The sequence below is a fragment of the Oncorhynchus keta genome, unplaced genomic scaffold (genome assembly GCF_023373465.1).
Source record: "Oncorhynchus keta strain PuntledgeMale-10-30-2019 unplaced genomic scaffold, Oket_V2 Un_contig_4255_pilon_pilon, whole genome shotgun sequence".
NCBI classification, from domain to species: domain Eukaryota; kingdom Metazoa; phylum Chordata; class Actinopteri; order Salmoniformes; family Salmonidae; genus Oncorhynchus; species Oncorhynchus keta.
Genome location: NW_026287673.1, coordinates 129,476 through 151,561, shown reverse-complemented (window position 1 = coordinate 151,561; position 22,086 = coordinate 129,476). Strand labels below are relative to the sequence as shown.

The 22,086-nt window shown below is 46.3% G+C and overlaps 1 protein-coding gene across 10 annotated transcripts in view; it reads right to left on the bottom strand.

Annotated features, from left to right (window-relative positions):
* Window positions 1-1,187: 1,187 nt before the first annotated feature.
* Window positions 1,188-22,086, bottom strand: part of LOC118375666 (GRAM domain-containing protein 2A-like) — a 36,140-nt gene continuing 15,241 nt past the window's right edge. For 5 of the 10 annotated variants that reach the window (XM_052509239.1, XM_052509241.1, XM_052509245.1 and 2 more), the window contains 10 exons: window positions 20,387-20,438; window positions 18,933-19,206; window positions 17,661-17,764; window positions 11,615-11,713; window positions 10,637-10,708; window positions 9,930-9,989; window positions 5,630-5,807; window positions 3,147-3,240; window positions 2,799-2,903; window positions 1,188-2,446 (listed from right to left, as the gene is read on the bottom strand). In XM_052509239.1, the coding sequence (XP_052365199.1) occupies window positions 2,362-2,446; window positions 2,799-2,903; window positions 3,147-3,240; window positions 5,630-5,807; window positions 9,930-9,989; window positions 10,637-10,708; window positions 11,615-11,713; window positions 17,661-17,764; window positions 18,933-19,206; window positions 20,387-20,438 (1,123 nt within the window). In that variant the 3' untranslated portion in view covers window positions 1,188-2,361. Of the gene's footprint in view, window positions 2,556-2,798; window positions 2,904-3,146; window positions 3,241-5,629; window positions 5,808-6,201; window positions 6,386-9,929; window positions 9,990-10,636; window positions 10,709-11,614; window positions 11,714-17,660; window positions 17,765-18,932; window positions 19,207-20,386; window positions 20,439-22,086 lie in introns of those variants that run through there. The other 5 variants (XM_052509242.1, XM_052509240.1, XM_052509243.1 and 2 more) reach the window with 5 other exon arrangements.

Here is a 22,086-nt window from a genome sequence, read left to right as displayed (position 1 = left end):
TGCCAGTTGAGGACTTGTGAGGTGTCTGTTTCTCAAACTAGACACTAATTTACTTGTCCTCTTGCTCAGTTGTGCACTGGGACCTCCCACTCCTCTTTCTATTCTGGTTAGAGACAGTTTGCGCTGTTCTGTGAAGGGAGTAGTACACAGCGTTGTACGATCTTCAGTTTCTTGCCAATTTCTCACATGGAATAGCCTTCATTTCTTAGAACAAGAATAGACTGACGAGTTTCAGAAGAAAGGTCTTTGTTTCTGGACATTTTAAGCCTGTAATCGAACCCACAAATGCTGATGCTCCAGATACTCAACGAGTCTAAAGGATTTTTGCTTCTTTAATCAGAAAAACAATTTTCAACTGTGCTAACATAACTGCATTAAGGGTTTTCTAATGATCACATAGCCTTTTAAATGTATAAACTTGGATTAGCTAACACAACATGCCATTGGAACACAGGAGTGATGGTTGCTGATAATGGGCCTCTGTACGCCTACGTAGATATTCCATTAAAAACTAATCTGCCGTTTCCAGCTACAATAGTAATTTACAACATTAACAATGTCTACACTGTATTTCTGATCAATGTTATGTTAATGGACCAAAAATGTGCTTTTCTTTCAAAAGCAAGGACATTTCTAAGTGACCCCAAACCTTTGAATGGAAGTGTAGGTAAGGGTAAAGTGACTATGCACAGATTATAGCAATGACCTGGGGAAAATTACAGGGGAGATGAATGAGCCAATTGGAAGCTGGGGATGATTAGGTGTCCATGATGGTATGAAGGTCAGATTGGGAATTTAGCCAGGACACTGGGGTTAACACCCCTATTCTTACAATATGGGCTGTGGAATCTTTAGTGACCAGAGTCAGGAAACCGGTTTAACATCCCATCCGAAAAACAGCACCCTACACAGGGCAATGTCCCCAATCACTGCCCTGAGGCATTGGGACATTTTTTTAGACCAGAGAAAAGAGAACCTGCTACTGGCCCTCCAACACCACTTCCATCAGCATCTGTTCTCCCATCCAGGGACCAACCAGGACCAACCCTGCTTAGCTTCAGAGGCAAGCCACCAGTGGGATGCAGGGTGGTAATGCTGCTGCCCCCTAAAAGAGGTGGACATATAAAGTACCTCTTGGTACATGCGTCGGTGAAGACAGGTGACTTTTCCAAAAAGGTGACACCATCTCAAGATCAAATGGCTGTTTATTAGTAACCTTCACAGTTATGTTGTACAGTGTTAGTCCTGTAATGGGTTGTTCAGGGGTGCTACAGGATTCATCTGTTCTCAGAGTCTACAGGGACAGTTTGTTCTTTCACCATTGACTGAAGATCAGTGACCACTATTACATAGCTGCAGATGTGTTTAGACCCAAAACAGACCAGATAAGACATACTGATGGGTACAGTAGTAAAGTATACCCTACATACTGCAGCTCTGTTTCCTCAACAATATTACTGTAATAATCAAAGTGGGGTGTGTTTGTTCCTAATGCATCTGTTCAGACATTCTGAGTAAAAGGACTATACATCTTTGGCTAGTTTTCTTCCCGACTGAAATGCAGATTGAACTTTTAAGTTTAATCTGTTCACTTTAAGTTCACTTCAGTCAATGTCTTCATTGTTTAGTCATTCAGACGACTGTGTTCAGTATTTACATAGGAGACTGATCACTCACTGTGACACATTGTGTCTGGCTAAAGGTAGCTTACAATACAAAGCTGACAACTGGCATTTATACAAATTAAAACAAAAGACAAGATGTTATACTAAACTATATTTTTCAGACATGAAAAAGTACCATCCTACCCATTATGGTAAACATATACCTGTGGTGTCATGATAACACAAACAGAGTTAAAGGACAATATTTCAACATTTAAAAAGTCAGTCTAGGCTGGATATTTTGCATAATTGTATTGCACCGTTTTCCAGGAATAACATGCCTGTTAGAATGGCAACATAGTTAGACTTCATTGATGACGATGAACATTTGAAATAGTAGACTGATCCTCATAAGTTAAATTTAAATTCTGTAAAGCCAGCGATATTGTCTTCTTCCACTGTCAGTGTGTTAATGCATCCAAATCCTTTCCTTGAAAGTACCATATATATATATATATATATTTCTGAAAGACGACTGGTTCTGACTTTTCTCTGAAGTCCTGTAGTTCATTCCTGGTTGAGTTGACAGGAGGGAAAAAACACAGTTGACTCTAATGTTGGCGAACATGTCCAGAAATCTTCCATTAAAACCATCAGACCAATCAGAGTCCTTCCCAGTCCTGACTCCCAGCCATTTCCACCAATCCCGGGCTTTTCAGTCCATCCACAATTGGTTTGAGTGTAGTTTTCTGGCTCTTCAATCAGCCTGCCCATTGTCTTTCACCTGCCATTGTCTTTGACCTACAACAAAACGGTGGAGTTGTCTACAGTGAAGTAAAATCCTGAAAAATAAATAGTCTGTTTGCATAGTCTGGAGGTGGTCAGAGAGGAATGTGTCCCTAAAGGGAGACTGTCAAGTGGTATTGGATCACAGTGCAGAGCAGCACTTACCTAGGAGGAAGAGACCAGACAATAGAATTGTCAGTAAAATAGCTTTCCCTCCAAAAATGTGACATTTGAATAACAGTTATGAACAGGATTTTCTGAGGGTGGAATCCTAATTTAATAAACTTAACAGTTTATCATTATTATTATTACTATTAGTATTAGCAGTAGTATACAACAGAATGACAAAGCAGTTAAATCAAAAGTTACACACACACTTGGCTAAAGTTAAGTCTGGCCCCATCTCACCTCTCTCGAGGGGGGCGTGTTGGGTTGTTGAGGAAGGACAGCTGGTGCTCCAGGCTGCAGACACGGAAGGCCAGGTAACAGGAAGACAGGATGAGGAGGATGATTCTGAAGTAATGGACAATAAGGTTTATTGGATGTACCAAGTGTGTGTGTACACTAGGTGGAGGTATAACTGGATTTTTTTGTGATCATATCCATTTTATAATATTCAATTAGGCCTTGTTCAGATTTGATTTCACAGATAAAAATCGGACAAAAAAAATGTTGAGCATAATGCTGCCAATTCATGTATATTTATCCAACAACACAAGGTGTTCGAAGCCAGTTGTGGGGTATGGAAATAGTTACAGTATGATGAAGAACTTGAGAAGCTGATATTCCATCGGGCCCAGCTCTGGAACAGGCTCTGTTAGTAGGATCTTCTCTGTCTCTAAGCCCCGATCTACAACACACACACACACACACATTAATATAGCCATCTAATAGACTACATAGTAGTTAGTGTATTGTTGCTTACAGATGCCATCAATATATTGTGGTAAGTTGCAGGTGCCACATTCTGCTCCATTGCACCTCATTGTAAAGTGCAAGGAAGCTAATATATATTTGACCACATCTGGCTGTGCAAAAGTATTGTATGTATGCAAGTGGGTCAAAGTTTTTATTTGATCAATCTACACTCAGGTTTTCCAACTCTTATGCAACCCCAGACAGTTACGTCATAGTAAACACATCTTAAACACATACGAAATATGGAAAAAGTCCACTATGACAATATGCACTAGATGAGAGGTAGAGGCAGACTGTCCTATATCAGGGATCATCAACTACATTTAGCCACGGGACCATTTCTTCTTCAGCGGATGGTCAGGGGGCTGGAACATAATGACTAATCATTTGTAGATCACAAATTGACCTCAAGAAGACCAAACAGATATAATATTTGGTCTTCTTTTTGGTCTCCCCCCCAATACAGACATCACAATTATGAGACAATAGTAGTGTTATGTACTGTATAACTGGGCAGTTTACCCAAGTCTCTTTCAGATCATCTAAATGTAGCCAGTAGTAGGGTACAGCAGTAGGGTATAGTAGGGTACAGTAGTAGGGTACAGTAATATATGCCATTTAGCTGACGCTTTTATCCAAAGCGACTTACAGTCATGTCTGCATACATTCTACGTATGGGTGGTCCCGGGAATCGAACCCACTACCCTGGCGTTACAAGCGCCATGCTCTACCAACTGAGCCACAGAAGGACCACAGTAGAGTAGTAGGGTATAGCAGTAGGGTACAGCAGTAGGGTACAGCAGTAGGGTATAGTAGGGTACAGCAGTAGGGTACAGCAGTAGGGTACAGTAGTAGGGTACAGCAGTAGGGTGGGGCAGGAGGGTACAGCAGTAGGGTACAGCAGCAGGGTACATCAGTAGGGTACAGCAGCAGGGCACAGCAGTAAGGTACAGCAGGGTACAGTAGAGTACAGCAGTAGGGTACAGCAGTAGGGTACAGCAGTAGGGTACAGCAGTAGGGTACCGCAGGGCACAGTAGTAGGGTTCAGTAGGGTACCGTTTGTAGGGTACAGTAGTAGGGTACAGCAGTAGGGTACAGCAGTAGGGTACCGTTTGTAGGGTACAGCAGTAGGGTTCAGTAGGATACAGTAGTAGGGTTCAGTAGGGTACAGCAGTAGGGCACTGTTTGTAGGGTACAGCAGTAGGGTACAGCAGTAGGGTACAGTTTGTAAGGTACAGTAGTAGGGTTCAGTAGGGTACAGTAGTAGGGTTCAGTAGGGTACAGTAGTAGGGTTCAGTAGGGCACAGTAGTAGGGTTCAGTAGGGCACCATAGTAGGGCACAGTAGTAGGGTACAGTAGTAGGGCACAGTGGTAGGGTACAGTAGTAGGGTTCAGTAGGGCACAGTTGTAGGGTATAGTAGGGCACAGTTGTAGGGTTCCGTAGTAGGATACAGTTGTAGGGCACAGTTTGTACGGTACAGTAGTAGGGTTTAGTAGGGCACAGGAGTAGGGCACAGGAGTAGGGTTCAGTAGGGCACAGTAGTAGGGCACAGGAGTAGGGTTCAGTAGGGCACAGTAGTAGGGCACAGGAGTAGGGTTCAGTAGGGCACAGGAGTAGGGTTCAGTAGGGCACAGCAGTAGGACACAGTAGTAGGGTACAGTTTGTAAGGTACAGTAGTAGGGTTCAATAGGGTACAGTAGTAGGGTACAGTTGTAGGTTACAGTAGTAGGGTTCAGTAGGGCACAGTAGCAGGGTTCAGTAGGGTACAGTTGTAGGGTAGAGTAGCAGGACACAGTAGCAGGGCACAGTAGTAGGGCAGAACAAGTCCCCACATACTAAAATCGCCATTTGGTGCTTAATCCTGTACTGCATCAGAGGGTTGTGCCCATCCAAACACAACTCCCTTCCCAGTTCCCCTCCTACACATAATCAGGGATTTGAACATTCCGCAAACATGTGATGGCTCAGCCCCCGCCGGCTAACATCAATGGATAACTCCGGCCAGGAGTGGACAAAGCTGAACACCTTCAATCTCTTAATGCACCAGAAAAAACGCAGCGCTCACCTCATGTGGCATAGCCTCAATAGACATGGCTATTATGATATTATGCAATTCATGAGAAATGCTGTGTTCGCCATTGTATCTGTCAGTTTGTCATCCTTTGTGAAATTAAATACACGAAAAACAGGTTGTCCCTAGCCTGGTCCCAGATCTGCTTTTGTCGTCTTACCAAACCCCTACGGTCATTCTCATGCCAAACAAGAGTTGGCTATAATACAGCATAAACCAATGTTGGTCCAGGTTGTCCTCCCTTCTCACCTTCCAGAGGCTGGTCTGTCTGGAAGGAGGAGTCCACCGCAGTCAGGCTACCGGTGGAGCTACCCAGGAGGTCAGGGAGGGACGAGGACACGGACACCACAGAGGGTTTTCTCCTCCACTTCAGCACCGGAGGATACTCATCCGCCCCCGGGAACTCATCCGCCACCGGGAACTCATCCTGGAGGTATAGAAAGGAAAGGGAAAGGAGGATACCTAGTCAGCTGTCCAACTGAATGTACTCAACTGAAATGTGTCCTCCGCATTTAAGCCAACCCCTCTGAATCAGAGATGTGTGAGGCATTATTGATCTGAATGGACCAAATCTTCAGGAAAGAAAGTGTTCCACTCTCAATAACAGTCAAAAGTTTGGACACACCTGGTCATTCAAGGTTTTTTACTATTTTCTATATTTTAGAATAATAGTCAAGACATCAAAACTATCAAATAACACATGTAGCAACAAAAAAAAGTGCAAAAAAAAAATCTAAATATATTTTATATTTGTCAAAGTCGTCACCCTTTGCCTTAATGGCAGCTTTGCATTCTCTCAACCAGCTTCATGAGGTAGTCACCTGGAATGCTTTTCCAACAGTCTTGAGGGAGTTCCCACATCTGCTAAGCACTTGTTGGCTGCTTTTCCTTCACTCTGCGGTCTAGGGTGATTGTGGAGGCGAGGTCATCTGATGCAGCACTCCATCGCTCTTTTTCTTGGTCAAATAGCTCTTGCACAGCCTGGAGGTGTGTCGGGATATTGTCCTGTTGAAAAACAAATGACATTCCCCCTAAGCGCAAACCAGATGGGATGGCGTATCATTGCAGATGATAGCCATGCTGGTTAAGTGTGCTTTGAATTCTAAATACCTCACCAGTGTCACCAACAAAGCACCCCCACACCATCACACCTCCTCCTCCATGCTTCAACAGTGGGAACCACACATGCGGAGATCATCCGTTCACCTTCTCTGCGTCTCACAAAGACACGGCGGTTGGAACCAAAAATCAAAAATTTGGACTCATCAGACCAAATGACAGATTTCCACCGGTCTAATGTCAATTGCTCATGTTTCTTGGCCCAAGCAAGTCTCTTCTTCTTATTGGTGTCCTTTAGTAGTGGTTTCTTTGCAGCAATTTGACCATGAAGGCCTGATTGACACAGTCACCTCTGAACAGCTGATGTTGAGATGCTACTTGAACTCTGTGAGGTGCAATCTGAGGTGCAGTTAATTGCTGATTTCTGAGGCTGGTAACTAATGAACTTATTCTCTGCAGCAGAAGTAACTTTGGGTCTTCCTTTCCTGTGGCGGTCCTCATCAGAGCCAGTTTCATCATAGCGCTTGATGGTTTTTGCGACTGCACTTGAAGAAACATTCAAAGTTCTTTACATTTTTCAGATTGACTGACCTTCATGTCTTAAAGTAATGATGGACTGTCTTTCTCTTTGCTTATTTGAGATGTTCTTGCCAGAATATGGACTTGGTCTTCTATCAAATAAGACTATATTCTGTATACCACCCCTACCTTCTCACAACACAACTGATTGGCTCAAAGAAATTCCACAAATTAACTTTTAGCAAGGCACACCTGTTAATAGAAATGCATTCCAGGTGACTACCTCATGAAGCTGGTTGAGAGAATATCAAGAGTGTGCAAAGCTGTCATCAAGGCAAAGGGTGGCTACTTTGAAGAATCTCAAATATAAAAAAAATATTTTTATTTGTTAACACTTTTTGGTTACTACATGATTCCATGTGTTATTTCATAGTTTGATGTCTTCACTAGTATTCTACAATGTAGAAAATAGTAAAAAATAAAGAAAAACCCTTGAATGAGTAGGCGGTCTAAAGCTTTTGACTTGTACTGAACATACCTATATCCATCCATAATCAACCTATGACATATGAATTAGACATTATTAATACATATTACGGCCATTACATTCAGATGTTACGAAGGTCAACTGTCATACAAGATGGCTGCATCGTGTGGGCCCACTCAGGAGAATAGTCATTGAGACAGAGTAAGAGTCAGACGACAATGGACCAAATATTGATTACTTCCATGTTTTCCAGGAAGTCATTGATAAGGTCATTGTTGAAGGTCACAGAGGGGCATGGCCATGGCAGACTTGGGTCAGCCTACTCTTACATATCTAGAGACAAGTTTACATATGGATATTGATTCATAACAAATACAGTACTTTAGAAAAAACATTCATTATTTATTACGATTGTGATTATTCATTTTTAGACTATAATAGGGTAGCAGTAGGGCACAGCAGTAGGACAGCGGGTGGAACACAGCAGTAGGACAAAGCAGTAGGACAGCGGGTGGAACACAGCAGTAGGACAGCAGGTGGAACACAGCAGTAGGACAGCAGGTGGAACACAGCAGTAGGACAGCAGGTGGAACACAGCAGTAGGACAGCAGGTGGAACACAGCAGTAGGACAAAGCAGTAGGACAGCAGGTGGAACACAGCAGTAGGACAGCGGGTGGAACACAGCAGTAGGACAAAGCAGTAGGACAGCAGGTGGAACACAGCAGTAGGACAGCAGGTGGAACACAGCAGTAGGACACAGCAGTAGGACACAGCAGTAGGACACACACACATCCTTTCTGTTTTGGTTTCGTTATTTTCAATGTAACAGCTGCATTTGAATGACTGCAATTACAGACTCAGATTGTAGATGGTACAGCTTTATAGCTTGTAAGTAAGCTTGATATACAGACCGGCCATTTCCTTGCTAACCACATCAGACTTCTTATCTTAACCACAGGCTAATAGATGTTATTTCAGTAGAGAATCAATTTGACACAAAGCACAGCACTGCTAATGGTTCTGTGTTTAGTGGAGGAGCAGCAACACAAGGAAAAACAGAATGTCTTATAGCTTATGAGACAGACGTTACCCCAAACATGTCTTATAGGTTATGACACAGACGTTACACCAAACATGTCTTATAGGTTATGACACAGACGTTACACCAAACATGTCTTATAGGTTATGACACAGGCGTTACCCCAAACATGTCTTATAGGTTATGACACAGACGTTACACCAAACATGTCTTATAGGTTATGACACAGACGTTACCCCAAACATGTCTTATAGGTTATGAGACAGACGTTACCCTAAACATGTCTTATAGGTTATGACACAGACGTTACACCAAACATGTCTTATAGGTTATGACACAGACGTTACCCCAAACATGTCTTATAGGTTATGACACAGACGTTACCCCAAACATGTCTTATAGCTTATGAGACAGACGTTACCCCAAACATGTCTTATAGGTTATGACACGTTACCCCAATAAGACGTTACCCCAATAATGGAGATTCTGAAAATATCGTTATCTTTTGAAATACTAGTTCCTGCGTTATTCATCACAAGCCATTAACTAAGACGTTAACTAAGACGTTAAACTAAGACATTAAACTAAGACATTAACTAAGACATTAAATAATACATGGACTAAATCCAGAAATCAAGTAGACCAGGGACGGGCAACTTTGATGTGGGTGGGGGCCACATAAAATCTGAATTCATCATGAAGGGACGCAGTTGCTCCCCGTTGACATAATACAAAACAATGTTAGACAATTACAGCTGAAGGACAGAACTACATAAAATGATATGATACATAGACAGGTACATCTACATATAAAATAACAATACACACTTTCATATTCTTATGCCTTAGCAATCCATGCAACATGTACTCATAATAACGTCTATACTGCAGTCATACATTTTGTTACAGATGCTTACTGTTACAATTGGAAATCCTGATCCTAATCTCGCAGAACCAGTTGTTCTGTAAACACTAGCGAGATTCTTACAACATTAGGAACCACCCGTGTCCTTGGTTCTCCCATTTGACGTCAGTACTATGATTCATGTTGTACATTATGGTTGGTCAATATTCTAACCAATAAGAGACAGGGATCAGTCTGGAGTTGGCCAATGTTCTAACCAATAAGAGACAATGATCAGTCTGGAGTTGGCCAATGTTCTAACCAATAAGAGACAATGATCAGTCTGGAGTTGGTCAATGTTCTAACCAATAAGAGAATGATCGGTCTGGAGTTGGCCAATGTTCTAACCAATAAGAAAGAGACAGGGATCAGTCTGGAGTTGGTCAATGTTCTAACCAATAAGAGACCATGATCAGTCTGGAGTTGGTCAATATTCTAACCAATAAGAGACCATGATCAGTCTGGAGTTGGTCAATGCTCTAACCAATAAGAGACATGGATCAGTCTGGAGTGAGGGGGCAGTGTTCTAAGCTTACTTACCAGAGATAAGGTATGGGGAACCTCCATGTAGTGTTTCAAGCTCAGACTCTTCCCATTGACCTGGAGAGGGAACGATGAGATATGGGAAATATTCAGTACACTATTTTACAGTCTGTACACTTTTAAGGCGTATAGACCTGATGATGTGGGAGTGAGCTGGTTCAGTGGTAGATGTGTGTGTGTGTGTGTGTGTGGGTGAGTGTGTGTGTGTGTTCTCTGACCTGGATGTGTGTGTGTGTAGTGGTAGCCAGTGTGTGTAGTTGTGTGTGTGTGGATGAGTGTGTATGTTCTCTGACCTGGATGTGTGTGTGGTTGTTTGTGTGTGGGTGAGTGTGTGTGTGGGGTGAGTGTGTGTGTGTGTTCTCTGACCTGGGTGTGTGTGTGTGGTTGTGTGTGTGTGGGTGAGTGTGTTCTCTGACCTGAAGGTGTGTGTGGGTGAGTGTGTTCTCTGACCTGAAGGTGTGTGTGTGGGTGAGTGTGTTCTCTGACCTGAAGGTGTGTGTGTGGGTGAGTGTGTTCTCTGACCTGAAGGTGTGTGTGTGTGGGTGAGTGTGTTCTCTGACCTGAAGGTGTGTGTGTGGTTGTGTGTGTTCTCTGACCTGAAGGTGTGTGTGTGGTTGTGTGTGTTCTCTGACCTGAAGGTGTGTGTGTGGTTGTGTGTGTTCTCTGACCTGAAGGTGTGTGTGTGGGTGAGTGTGTTCTCTGACCTGAAGGTGTGTGCAGATCCTCCGGAGCACATCATACACACTGTCCCTGGATAGCAGAGACACAAAGACATACTGCAGGAAGGACGGACAGGTGGAGAGAGAGGGAGAGCGAGGGAGAGAGCAAGGGAGAGAAAGAGCATTAGCCAATTCAAATGTGAATGAAAGCATACACACTCACGTACGCTCACACTCATGCATGCACACATGTGAACACGTATTAAGCATTTCATCATGTACTCATAAAACCCGATGTCAGGAACATTTATAAGATCCATTAGGACATCAACTCATTACCAGGAATGCAATTTTCTCTAAATAGATATTGTGAACAGTAATCTACCATGGATTATATTTGACAGATTAAGGCTTAATCTAGTACACTGACAGAGGATATTTCAATGGTGATACTCCATTCCTCTTACATGGTGGCTGTACTGTACCTCTACTGAAAACACCACTCTTTCATAATTCATTTTCAATGAGAGAGTAGGAATCCTTAAATCACTTACCAGACAATAGACAGTCATAAAATATCAGAAATCAAAGATTTGTATTTATTATGGATCCCCATTTGCTGCTACTCTTCCTGGGGTCCAGCAAAATTAAGGCAGTTATACAATTTTAAAAACATTACAATACATATACAACAGATTTCACAACACATTAAGATTACAGAGTATTAAGAAACATTTTCCAGACATTTGCTCCAATGTAAAGGAGCAGGCAGGTGAACCGTTCACACACTGGAGAGGAACCAAGAAGGGACACTACCAAAATAGACTGTGACCTTGACACCCTTTCAGTGTTACCGAACCATGCGCTGACTTGCACTAGCTTAGCATGTTTGCATGAGGTGTTGTTTATTTTCCACCTACCTATGATTGGTGGAAAGAACGTGGTGCGGCACTAATGCCAGTTAGTGGAAACATGGAAACACCCATTCACTGTGCCCAGAGGCGCTAAGAGGCTAACGCTCACCTTCTGACTGGTATCTGTGGTGATGGCTAAGCCGTTGGGCACCAGACCTGCTGTTTTGTGCTTCTTTACCAGCCTCACAGAGACCACGGGGATAGCAACCTATGATGGGGGAAAGAGGTGGGAAAAAAAAGAGGACACAATATTATACCTTGTAGAGAGGGGGTATAACTGTACCAGACACAGGGGACATACTGGACCAGAGAGGGGGACTAACTGGACCAGACACAGGGGACATACTGGACCAGAGAGGGGGTATAACTGTACCAGACACAGGGGACATACTGGACCAGAGAGGGGGACATACTGTACCAGACACAGGGGACATACTGGACCAGAGAGGGGGACAAACTGGACCAGCCGCGGGGGACTAACTGTACCAGACGCGGGGACTAACTGTACCAGACGCGGGGGACTAACTGTACCAGACACAGGGGACATACTGGACCAGACACAGGGGGGCATGCTGGACCAGACACGGGGGGACTAACTGTACCAGAGAGGGGGACAAACTGGACCAGACGCGGGGGACTAACTGTACCAGACACAGGGGACATACTGGACCAGAGAGGGGGTATAACTGTACCAGACACAGGGGACATACTGGACCAGAGAGGGGGACATACTGGACCAGAGAGGGGGACATACTGGACCAGAGAGGGGGACATACTGCACCAGAGAGGGGGACATACTGGACCAGAGAGGGGGACATACTGGACCAGAGAGGGGGACATACTGCGCCAGACACGGGGGGAAAAACGCAGGGGGACTGCGCCAGACGCGGGGACTAACTGCGCCAGACTAACTGCGCCAGGGGGGACTAACTGCGCCAGACGCGGGGACTAACTGCGCCAGACGCGGGGGACTAACTGCGCCAGACGCGGGGGACTAACTGCACCAGACGCGGGGGACTAACTGCACCAGACCAGGGGGACTAACTGCGGGGGGACTAACTGTACCAGACCACGGGGACTAACTGGGGGGGACTAACTGTACCAGACCACGGGGGACTAACTGTACCAGACCACGGGGGACTAACTGTACCAGACCACGGGGGACTAACTGTACCAGACCACGGGGGACTAACTGTACCAGACCACGGGGGACTAACTGTACCAGACCACGGGGGACTAACTGTACCAGACCACGGGGGACTTACTGTACCAGACCACGGGGGACTTACTGTACCAGACCACGGGGGACTTACTGTACCAGACCACGGGGGACTTACTGTACCAGACCACGGGGGACTTACTGTACCAGACCACGGGGGACTTACTGTACCAGACCACGGGGGACTTACTGTACCAGACCACGGGGGACTTACTGTACCAGACCACGGGGGACTTACTGTACCAGACCACGGGGGACTTACTGTACCAGACCACGGGGGGGTAACTAACTGTACCAGACACAGGGGGGACATACTGTACCAGACGAGGGGGACTAACTGTACCAGACACAGGGGGGGCATACTGTACTAGACACGGGGGACATACTGTACCAGAGACGGGGACTAACTGTACCAGACACGGGGGACTTACTGTACCAGACACGGGGGGGACTAACTGTACCAGACACGGGGGGGACTAACTGTACCAGACACGGGGGGACTAACTGTACCAGACACGGGGGGGACTAACTGTACCAGACACGGGGGGACTAACTGTACCAGACACGGGGGGACTTACTGTACCAGACACGGGGGGACTAACTGTACCAGACATGGGGGGGGGACATACTGTACTAGACACGGGGGACATACTGTACCAGACACGGGGGGACATACTGTACCAGACACGGGGGACTTACTGTACCAGACACGGGGGGACTTACTGTACCAGACACGGGGGGACTTACTGTACCAGACACGGGGGACTTACTGTACCAGACACGGGGGACTAACTGGACCAGACACGGGGGACTAACTGGACCAGACACAAAAGGGGCAGAATAAGGAGGATATGTGTCTAGTTGCAGATAGAATGCTGGGAATGCACTCTGACTAACAAGCTTATTGCAGAGGCCAGAGGCAGGAGAGACAGGTGCCAGGTCTCTTTTGTTGCTGAGAATTTTCCTGCACTACAGATGAGCTTCATGATTGACATAAATTCCCTGAAAACCTGCACACACACGCTTACGCATGCACGCGCACACGCACACACACACTGATTTGATTGGGCTTGATTTGCTCATGGACATCGGCTGCCTCTCTGTCAGCTGCTGGCTAACAGCTCCGTCGGCTGCCTGACTAACAGCTCCGTCGGCTGCCTGACTAACAGCTCCGTCGGCTGCCTGACTAACAGCTCCGTCGGCTGCCTGACTAACAGCTCCGTCGGCTGCCTGACTAACAGCTCCGTCGGCTGCCTGACTAACAGCTCCGTCGGCTGCCTGACTAACAGCTCCGTCGGCTGCCTGACTAACAGCTCCGTCGGCTGCCTGACTAACAGCTCCGTCGGCTGCCTGGCTAACAGCTCCGTCGGCTGCCTGGCTAACAGCTCCGTCGGCTGCCTGGCTAACAGCTCCGTCGGCTGCCTGGCTAACAGCTCCGTCGGCTGCCTGGCTAACAGCTCGGTCGGCTGCCTGACTAACAGCTCGGTCGGCTGCCTGACTAACAGCTCGGTCGGCTGCCTGACTAACAGGGGACTAACTGGGGGACATACTGTACCAGACACTCCGTCGGCTGCCTGACTAACAGCTCCGTCGGCTGCCTGACTAACAGCTCCGTCGGCTGCCTGACTAACAGCTCCATCAGCTGCCTGACTAACAGCTCCATCAGCTGCCTGACTAACGGCTCCATCAGCTGCCTGACTAACAGCTCCATCAGCTGCCTGACTAACAGCTCCGTCAGCTGCCTGACTAACAGCTCCGTCAGCTGCCTGACTAACAGCTCCGTCGGCTGCCTGACTAACAGCTCCGTCGGCTGCCTGACTAACAGCTCCGTCAGCTGCCTGACTAACAGCTCCGTCAGCTGCCTGACTAACAGCTCCGTCAGCTGCCTGACTAACAGCTCCATCAGCTGCCTGACTAACAGCTCCATCAGCTGCCTGACTAACAGCTCCATCAGCTGCCTGACTAACAGCTCCATCAGCTGCCTGACTAACAGCTCCGTCAGCTGCCTGACTAACAGCTCCGTCAGCTGCCTGACTAACAGCTCCGTCGGCTGCCTGACTAACAGCTCCATCGGCTGCCTCCATCGGCTGCCTGACTAACAGCTCCGTCGGCTGCCTGGCTAACAGCTCCGTCGGCTGCCTGGCTAACAGCTCCGTCGGCTGCCTGACTAACAGCTCCGTCGGCTGCCTGACTAACAGCTCCGTCGGCTGCCTGGCTAACAGCTCCGTCGGCTGCCTGGCTAACAGCTCCGTCGGCTGCCTGGCTAACAGCTCCGTCGGCTGCCTGGCTAACAGCTCCGTCGGCTGCCTGGCTAACAGCTCCGTCGGCTGCCTGGCTAACAGCTCCGTCGGCTGCCTGGCTAACAGCTCCATCAGCTGCCTGACTAACAGCTCCATCAGCTGCCTGACTAACAGCTCCATCAGCTGCCTGACTAACAGCTCCATCAGCTGCCTGACTAACAGCTCCATCAGCTGCCTGACTAACAGCTCCATCAGCTGCCTGACTAACAGCTCCATCAGCTGCCTGACTAACAGCTCCATCAGCTGCCTGACTAACAGCTCCATCAGCTGCCTGACTAACAGCTCCATCAGCTGCCTGACTAACAGCTCCACAGCAGCTGCCTGACTAACAGCTCCATCCGCTGCCTGACAACAGCTCCATCAGCTGCCTGACTAACAGCTCCATCAGCTGCCTGACTAACAGCTCCATCAGCTCCATCAGCTGCCTGACTAACAGCTCATCAGCTCCTGACTCAGCTGCCCTGACTAACAGCTCCGAAGGTCAGCTGCCTGGCTAACAGCTCCATCCATCTGCCTGACTAACGGCTCTATCAGCTGCCTGACTAACAGCTCCTGTCAGCTTCCTGTCTAATCTAGATATCAGCCTGCGGGTCTGTCTACTTCTCTCTGTCTGTCCATCTAGATATCGACGGTCCTGCGGGTCTGTCTACTTCTCTCTGTCTGTCCATCTAGATATCGAGGGTCCTGCGGGTCTGTCTACTTCTCTCTGTCCGTCCATCTAGATATCGACGGTCCTGCGGGTCTGTCTACTTCTCTCTGTCCGTCCATCTAGATATCGAGGGTCCTGTCTGTCTACTTCTCTCTGCCTGTCCATCTAGATATCGAGGGTCCTGCGGTTCTGTCTACTTCTCTCTGCCTGTCCATCTAGATATCGAGGGTCCTGCGGGTCTGTCTACTTCTCTCTGCCTGTCCATCTAGATATCGACGGTCCTGCGGGTCTGTCTACTTCTCTCTGTCTGTCCATCTAGATATCGAGGGTCCTGCGGGTCTGTCTACTTCTCTCTGTCTGTCCATCTAGATATCGAGGGTCCTGCGGGTCTGTCTACTTCTCTCTGTCTGTCCATCTAGATATCGAGGTCCTGCGGGTCTGTCTACTTCTCTCTGCCTGTCCATCTAGATATCGACGGTCCTGCGGGTCTGTCTACTTCTCTCTGTCCGTCCATCTAGATATCGACGGTCCTGCGGGTCTGTCTACTTCTCTCTGTCCGTCCATCTAGATATCGACGGTCCTGCGGGTCTGTCTACTTCTCTCTGTCTGTCCATCTAGATATCGAGGGTCCTGCGGGTCTGTCTACTTCTCTCTGTCTGTCCATCTAGATATCGAGGGTCCTGCGGGTCTGTCTACTTCTCTCTGTCCGTCCATCTAGATATCGACGGTCCTGCGGGTCTGTCTACTTCTCTCTGTCTGTCCATCTAGATATCGAGGGTCCTGCGGGTCTGTCTACTTCTCTCTGCCTGTCCATCTAGATATCGACGGTCCTGTGGGTCTGTCTACTTCTCTCTGCCTGTCCATCTAGATATCGAGGGTCCTGCGGGTCTGTCTACTTCTCTCTGCCTGTCCATCTAGATATCGAGGGTCCTGCGGGTCTGTCTACTTCTCTCTGCCTGTCCATCTAGATATCGAGGGTCCTGCGGTCCTGTCTACTTCTCTCTGCCTGTCCATCTAGATATCGACGGTCCTGCGGGTCTGTCTACTTCTCTCTGTCTGTCCATCTAGATATCGAGGGTCCTGCGGTTCTATCTAGATATCACAGTCCTGTCTACTTCTCTCTGTCTGTCCATCTAGATATCGAGGGTCCTGCGGTTCTATCTAGATATCACAGTCCTGTCTACTTCTCTCTGTCTGTCCATCTAGATATCGAGGGTCCTGCGGTTCTGTCTACTTCTCTCTGTCTGTCCATCTAGATATCGAGGGTCCTGCGGTTCTGTCTACTTCTCTCTGTCTGTCCATCTAGATATCGAGGGTCCTGTCTACTTCTCTCTGTCTGTCCATCTAGATATTGAGGGTCCTGCAGTTCTGTCTACTTCTCTCTGTCCGTCCATCTAGATATCGAGGGTCCTGCGGTTCTATCTAGTTATCACAGTCCTGTCTACTTCTCTCCGTCTGTCCATCAAGATATCGCCGTCCTGTGGTCCTGTCTACTTCTCTCTGTCTGTCCATCTAGATATCGTCGTCCTGCGGTCCTGTCTACTTCTCTCTGTCTGTCCATCTAGATATCGTCGTCCTGCGGTCCTGTCTACTTCTCTCTGTCTGTCCATCTAGATATCGTCGTCCTGCGGTCCTGTCTACTTCTCTCTGTCTGTCCATCTAGATATCGAGGGTCCTGCGGTCCTGTCTACTTCTCTGTCTGTCCATCGAGATATTGTCGTCCTGCGGTTCTGTCTACTTCTCTCTGTCTGTCCATCTAGATATCGAGGGTCCTGCGGTCCTGTCTACTTCTCTGTCTGTCCATCGAGATATAGTCGTCCTGTGGTCCTGTGTGGCTCAGCTGGTATTAGTGTGGTGCTAGCAATGTCAGGGTTGTGGGTTTGTTCCAACTGGGGTCACACATTCTAAGATGTATGCACTCAGATAAAAGTGTTTTGTATTATTTATTATTGACGATCTGTCTATTATCTGCCAGGCCTTGACTTACCTTGATGTCCTTGCCAAAGAGGTTGGCATAGAAACACAGCCAGTTCCTGGAGATATAAAGACGTCCTTGCAGCAGGATGTCTCGGAGCAGAGCGCAGGAGTATACTGAGGGAGAGGAGACATAAACAGGTTCAAAATAGCTGCTAACTCAAGACAAGCACATTGCTAACACTGTTTGCTGCTTTTCACAAAAAATGTATGCACACATGACTAAGTGGCTTTGGGTAAAAGTGTTTGCTAAACGGCATATATTATATATAATTATAGCTCATGTGTCTTTGACTTGGCCTATAGATGCTTCTAAAATAGGTTCATAGACATTGAATAAAGTAACTGCTACATATCCGTTAAACAGATGAAGACTATGTACCATCATCACTAGTTTCAAATAGAACAGGGCTGTGTCTCCCTAAAGCAGTGTAGCACTACGATCATCTTAATTCCATTGAATCTAAATGGACGAAAGTTGATCTTAGTGGAACGATGCTTTAGGGAAACCCAACCCTGACCTGATCTGCATAACCTGACCTCAAACCATACAACTTCCTGTTCAGGGCCTGAGGACTGGTTACCCTTACCAGAAACAATTACCAGAAATCCTTACCAGAAACAATTACCAGAAATCCTTACCAGAAACCATTACCAGAAATCCTTACCAGAAACTCAGAAAGATAGTTTCAAACACACTGAGTAGCCAATAGAGTTCCAAAAACAAAAATGACATACTCATACACTATGTGGGGACAGAAACATAAGAAACTATATACATATTACAGACAACAACATTTGACAGTGAAAGTACTTCTACTAATAATAGAATTAGGGCTGGGACAATACCAGTATTGCAATACTCGCAGTATCATGGTAAGGGAACAAAACACAAAGTGGATTTAACTTCTTTAGGAAAACAGTCCTAATGTTGAAAACAAACATCGTTATGTCATCCAGAGTCACATGTATTTATTTTCCATCTGTAGCTCACAATATTTGACATACAACAGGTTTTTAAAGGACCGAAGAGTTAAGTGTGTTTCTCTTTTGTTTTCATTTTTGCCATGGGAAAAAAACAGATGCTACCATAGCTAGCAAGTTATCCAACGGTACATAAACACAGCATATGGAGCTAATAGGGCGATAGCCTGAAGTCAATGCACAGCATATAGACATTAAGCTACAGACATGCTCCAGTCATTAGCATGTTAACCTAAATAAACATACATCATACAGAGATACTACAACAGATGTTAGCATGTAGCATTGTTGTTGACAGTACCTTTCATTAGGATCTCGTCCTTCGGAACGCACTGGAAGAGTTTGTGGTACTGCGAGTTGTACTTGCTGACAGTCTGAGCAGAGGGACAGGGCAGAGTCATGAGCAGTTCCTTGGCTGGCCTCCCTCCCACCGGCACCGGCAAACCGCCGGCCGCCCTCTCTCTCAGAGGACGAGAGCTCTGCTGCACCAGACTCAGCATGCTGGAGCCGCACACACAGCCGCACACACACACACACACATCGACGGCGTGGCGGACCCCACTGCAAGACACAGACTGTCCTCCAACTAGTCAGATGTCAACCGGTGTCCTTTGTGTAGGTTTGAGGGGGCAGTTCTCCGTTAGACAGACACACACACACACACACACACACACCACTCCGGTCCGACAGTGTGCACCTCAGACCATCACTGAGCCCTTTCTCTCACCCTTCAACACTGGTCTGAAACCCGACCACACACACTCTCACACACTGCCCTTCTCAGCCACAGACACCGACACCCTGAGTCCTCCCTTCCTGCCTCTCTCTTGCTGCCTCTCTCGCTCTTGCTGTTTCAACACGACAGTGCACAGTGACTCCCCCCTATGCTCACCCCATGCCAGCCCAACCCATACTGCCGCCTCCTTACCCTCCTATCCTTGTCTTAATAACAGCTTGCTGCCCACAGGCACCACCCCCCCTCTCCCTCCTCTCTCACCAAGCACATGAGACAGTCAGAACTGTCACCCCTGTTAATATCTGCAGCCAGCTGGTGTGACTGTGGGGCTCAGCAGCTCTACTTAATATTCCCCTTCGGGAGACATGGAGATAATAATCTCAGCTACGGTACAGTTCCTTTAATCTGGCCTGATGGCCTGCTGATCTCGTGTGTTTGAGTTAATGGATAACCTCCTCACCTATTGAATAACCGTTGAGTTCTGAGCCTGAAGAACACAATCAAATCACCGGTACTACATCTGAATGGCTGGAGATAATCAGTTGTTGGGGCTGGATTAGCGAGGTGGGATGCTTAATAGAGTCTCAAGGTTACTATCAAACCTTGATCTGTCTAAGTCTATAGACAGATCTAATACATGTTTGTATTTCAGGATCACAATGCCTCATTTAAATTGTATCTTAGCCTCGGTCACCCTCAACACTAGGAAACTCCTCAAAGGACCACTCCTAAAGGCAAACAATGACAGGGTTCACTGCCACACAGGTCTTAAAAATCACTCAGTGCAGATGAATTGTGCATAAAAGGTCAAAGGAACTTCATTCCAGAATGTGCAGTACATATGTGAGGTAAAGGTCAACCAATATAAAGTGTATCATTTAACTCTTATAGGAAATCGACAATTGACTTGGCCTGCATCCAACTCGGCTGTAATTGGCTTATCTTTGTTAGGCAAGATGCAAAATCAATAAGATACAGACATGATCTATAATACATTAGAGAGGAAACCTGCTACTCACCGAACCCCTGTAGCATTTCTTCACATCTTCATATGACAGGTCGTCAATCAACCTGTGGAGGAAATGAAGGAAAGTGTGAAAAGAAGACATGTGCTGGTGTTTTAATATATCAGGCCAGTGCCTGTTTGTTTAGAGACATAGACTCAACACTATGGTGAATCTCATGGTGATGAAGCTTCTTCACTGGTCCACAGTGATTGTATTGATCTCATTAACTCCTATTGGATCATTTGTTTGATCTTAATCTTGTTGGAGAATAGTGAGACATTTCAACTATAATCTGATCCAACTGTAATCTGTGAACTCTGACCTCGGCATCAAATCAAACAGTAGTAGTGTATATTTGTCTGCTGTCTATGACAGTAATGTCGGCATGGTTCAGGGTCGGCTACCAGACAAAACATGTGCAGGACTGTAGAGAAGGGAAGCAAACGTGACGGCAGACAAATGGTATCTCACTCAATCAAACAGAAACAAACACTACGCGACCTCACAAACACGACCACACAAACACGACCACACAAACACGACCACACAAACGCGACCACACAAACACGACCTCACAAACACGACCACACAAACACGACCACACAAACGCGACCACACAAACACGACCACACAAACGCGACCACACAAACACGACCACACAAACACGACCACACAAACACGACCACACATAAAGGGAGGTGAATGTGCTTTTATAAAACTGGGCTGACTAGTTACATTATGCAAACTCAGTGCCCCCCCTCCTCCCACACACACACACACTCTTTCGTACATCTGACCGGCAAGCATGAGTACAAGCACAAACATGCTGCAAGCAAGCAAGCAAACACACACTGTAAATACAATCCATATTTATGTTGATTTATTTTCCCTTTTGTACTTTAACTATTCACACATAATATGGCATTTGAAATGTCTTTATTGTTTAGGAACTTTTGGGAGTGTAATGTTTACTGTACATTTTTATTGTTTATTTACTTTTGTTTATTATCTACTTCACTTGCGTTGGTAATGTTTACATTTGTTCCCCATGCCAATAAAGCCCTTAAATTGAAATTGAATTCGAGAGAGAGAGAGGCGTCAGCATGCTTCAGTTCGGCTTCCCAAAACAAACCAGTGTGCCCTCGTACTCCCTTAAAAGGCCTTCTCTTGAAAAAAATAAATAAATACGGCAATAGTACTGCTAGTATACACTTCCTCAAAATAGTCCAAATTAATCTAAGATAACTCAAGAAATCTGTCATTCATTTTGACGTTTTGCCAAGGAGATCTAAATCGCGAAATTCTACATCTAAGATGTTTGGTGCACATTGAAAATGAGTCGTCTCTCATTGAATGTCATCAAAGACCTTATTGAAGAACCCTACTATTGACCAATCACCAACGAAGGAGCGTAGACTTCGGCTTTCATCATGAAATAATGTTGTGTGCCTGAACAGCGAGAAAACCCTTACCCAAGTCCAAAACTAACAAAAACGTCATCAAATGTGGTCATAATATATGCACAAACTCTAACTGTTTCTGTTGGGAAGCATGCAGACACCTTTATAAAGAAAGAGAGGGGCTCCCAGAAAAGTTGATCACATTGTTCTCTTAGGGAACATTTAGCTAGTTAGCAGGCAACTAATATAGATCTTGTTCTATCAAACCTCTGCGGTAGAAACAGCCCTGAGACTGGTGTATTCATACCAATG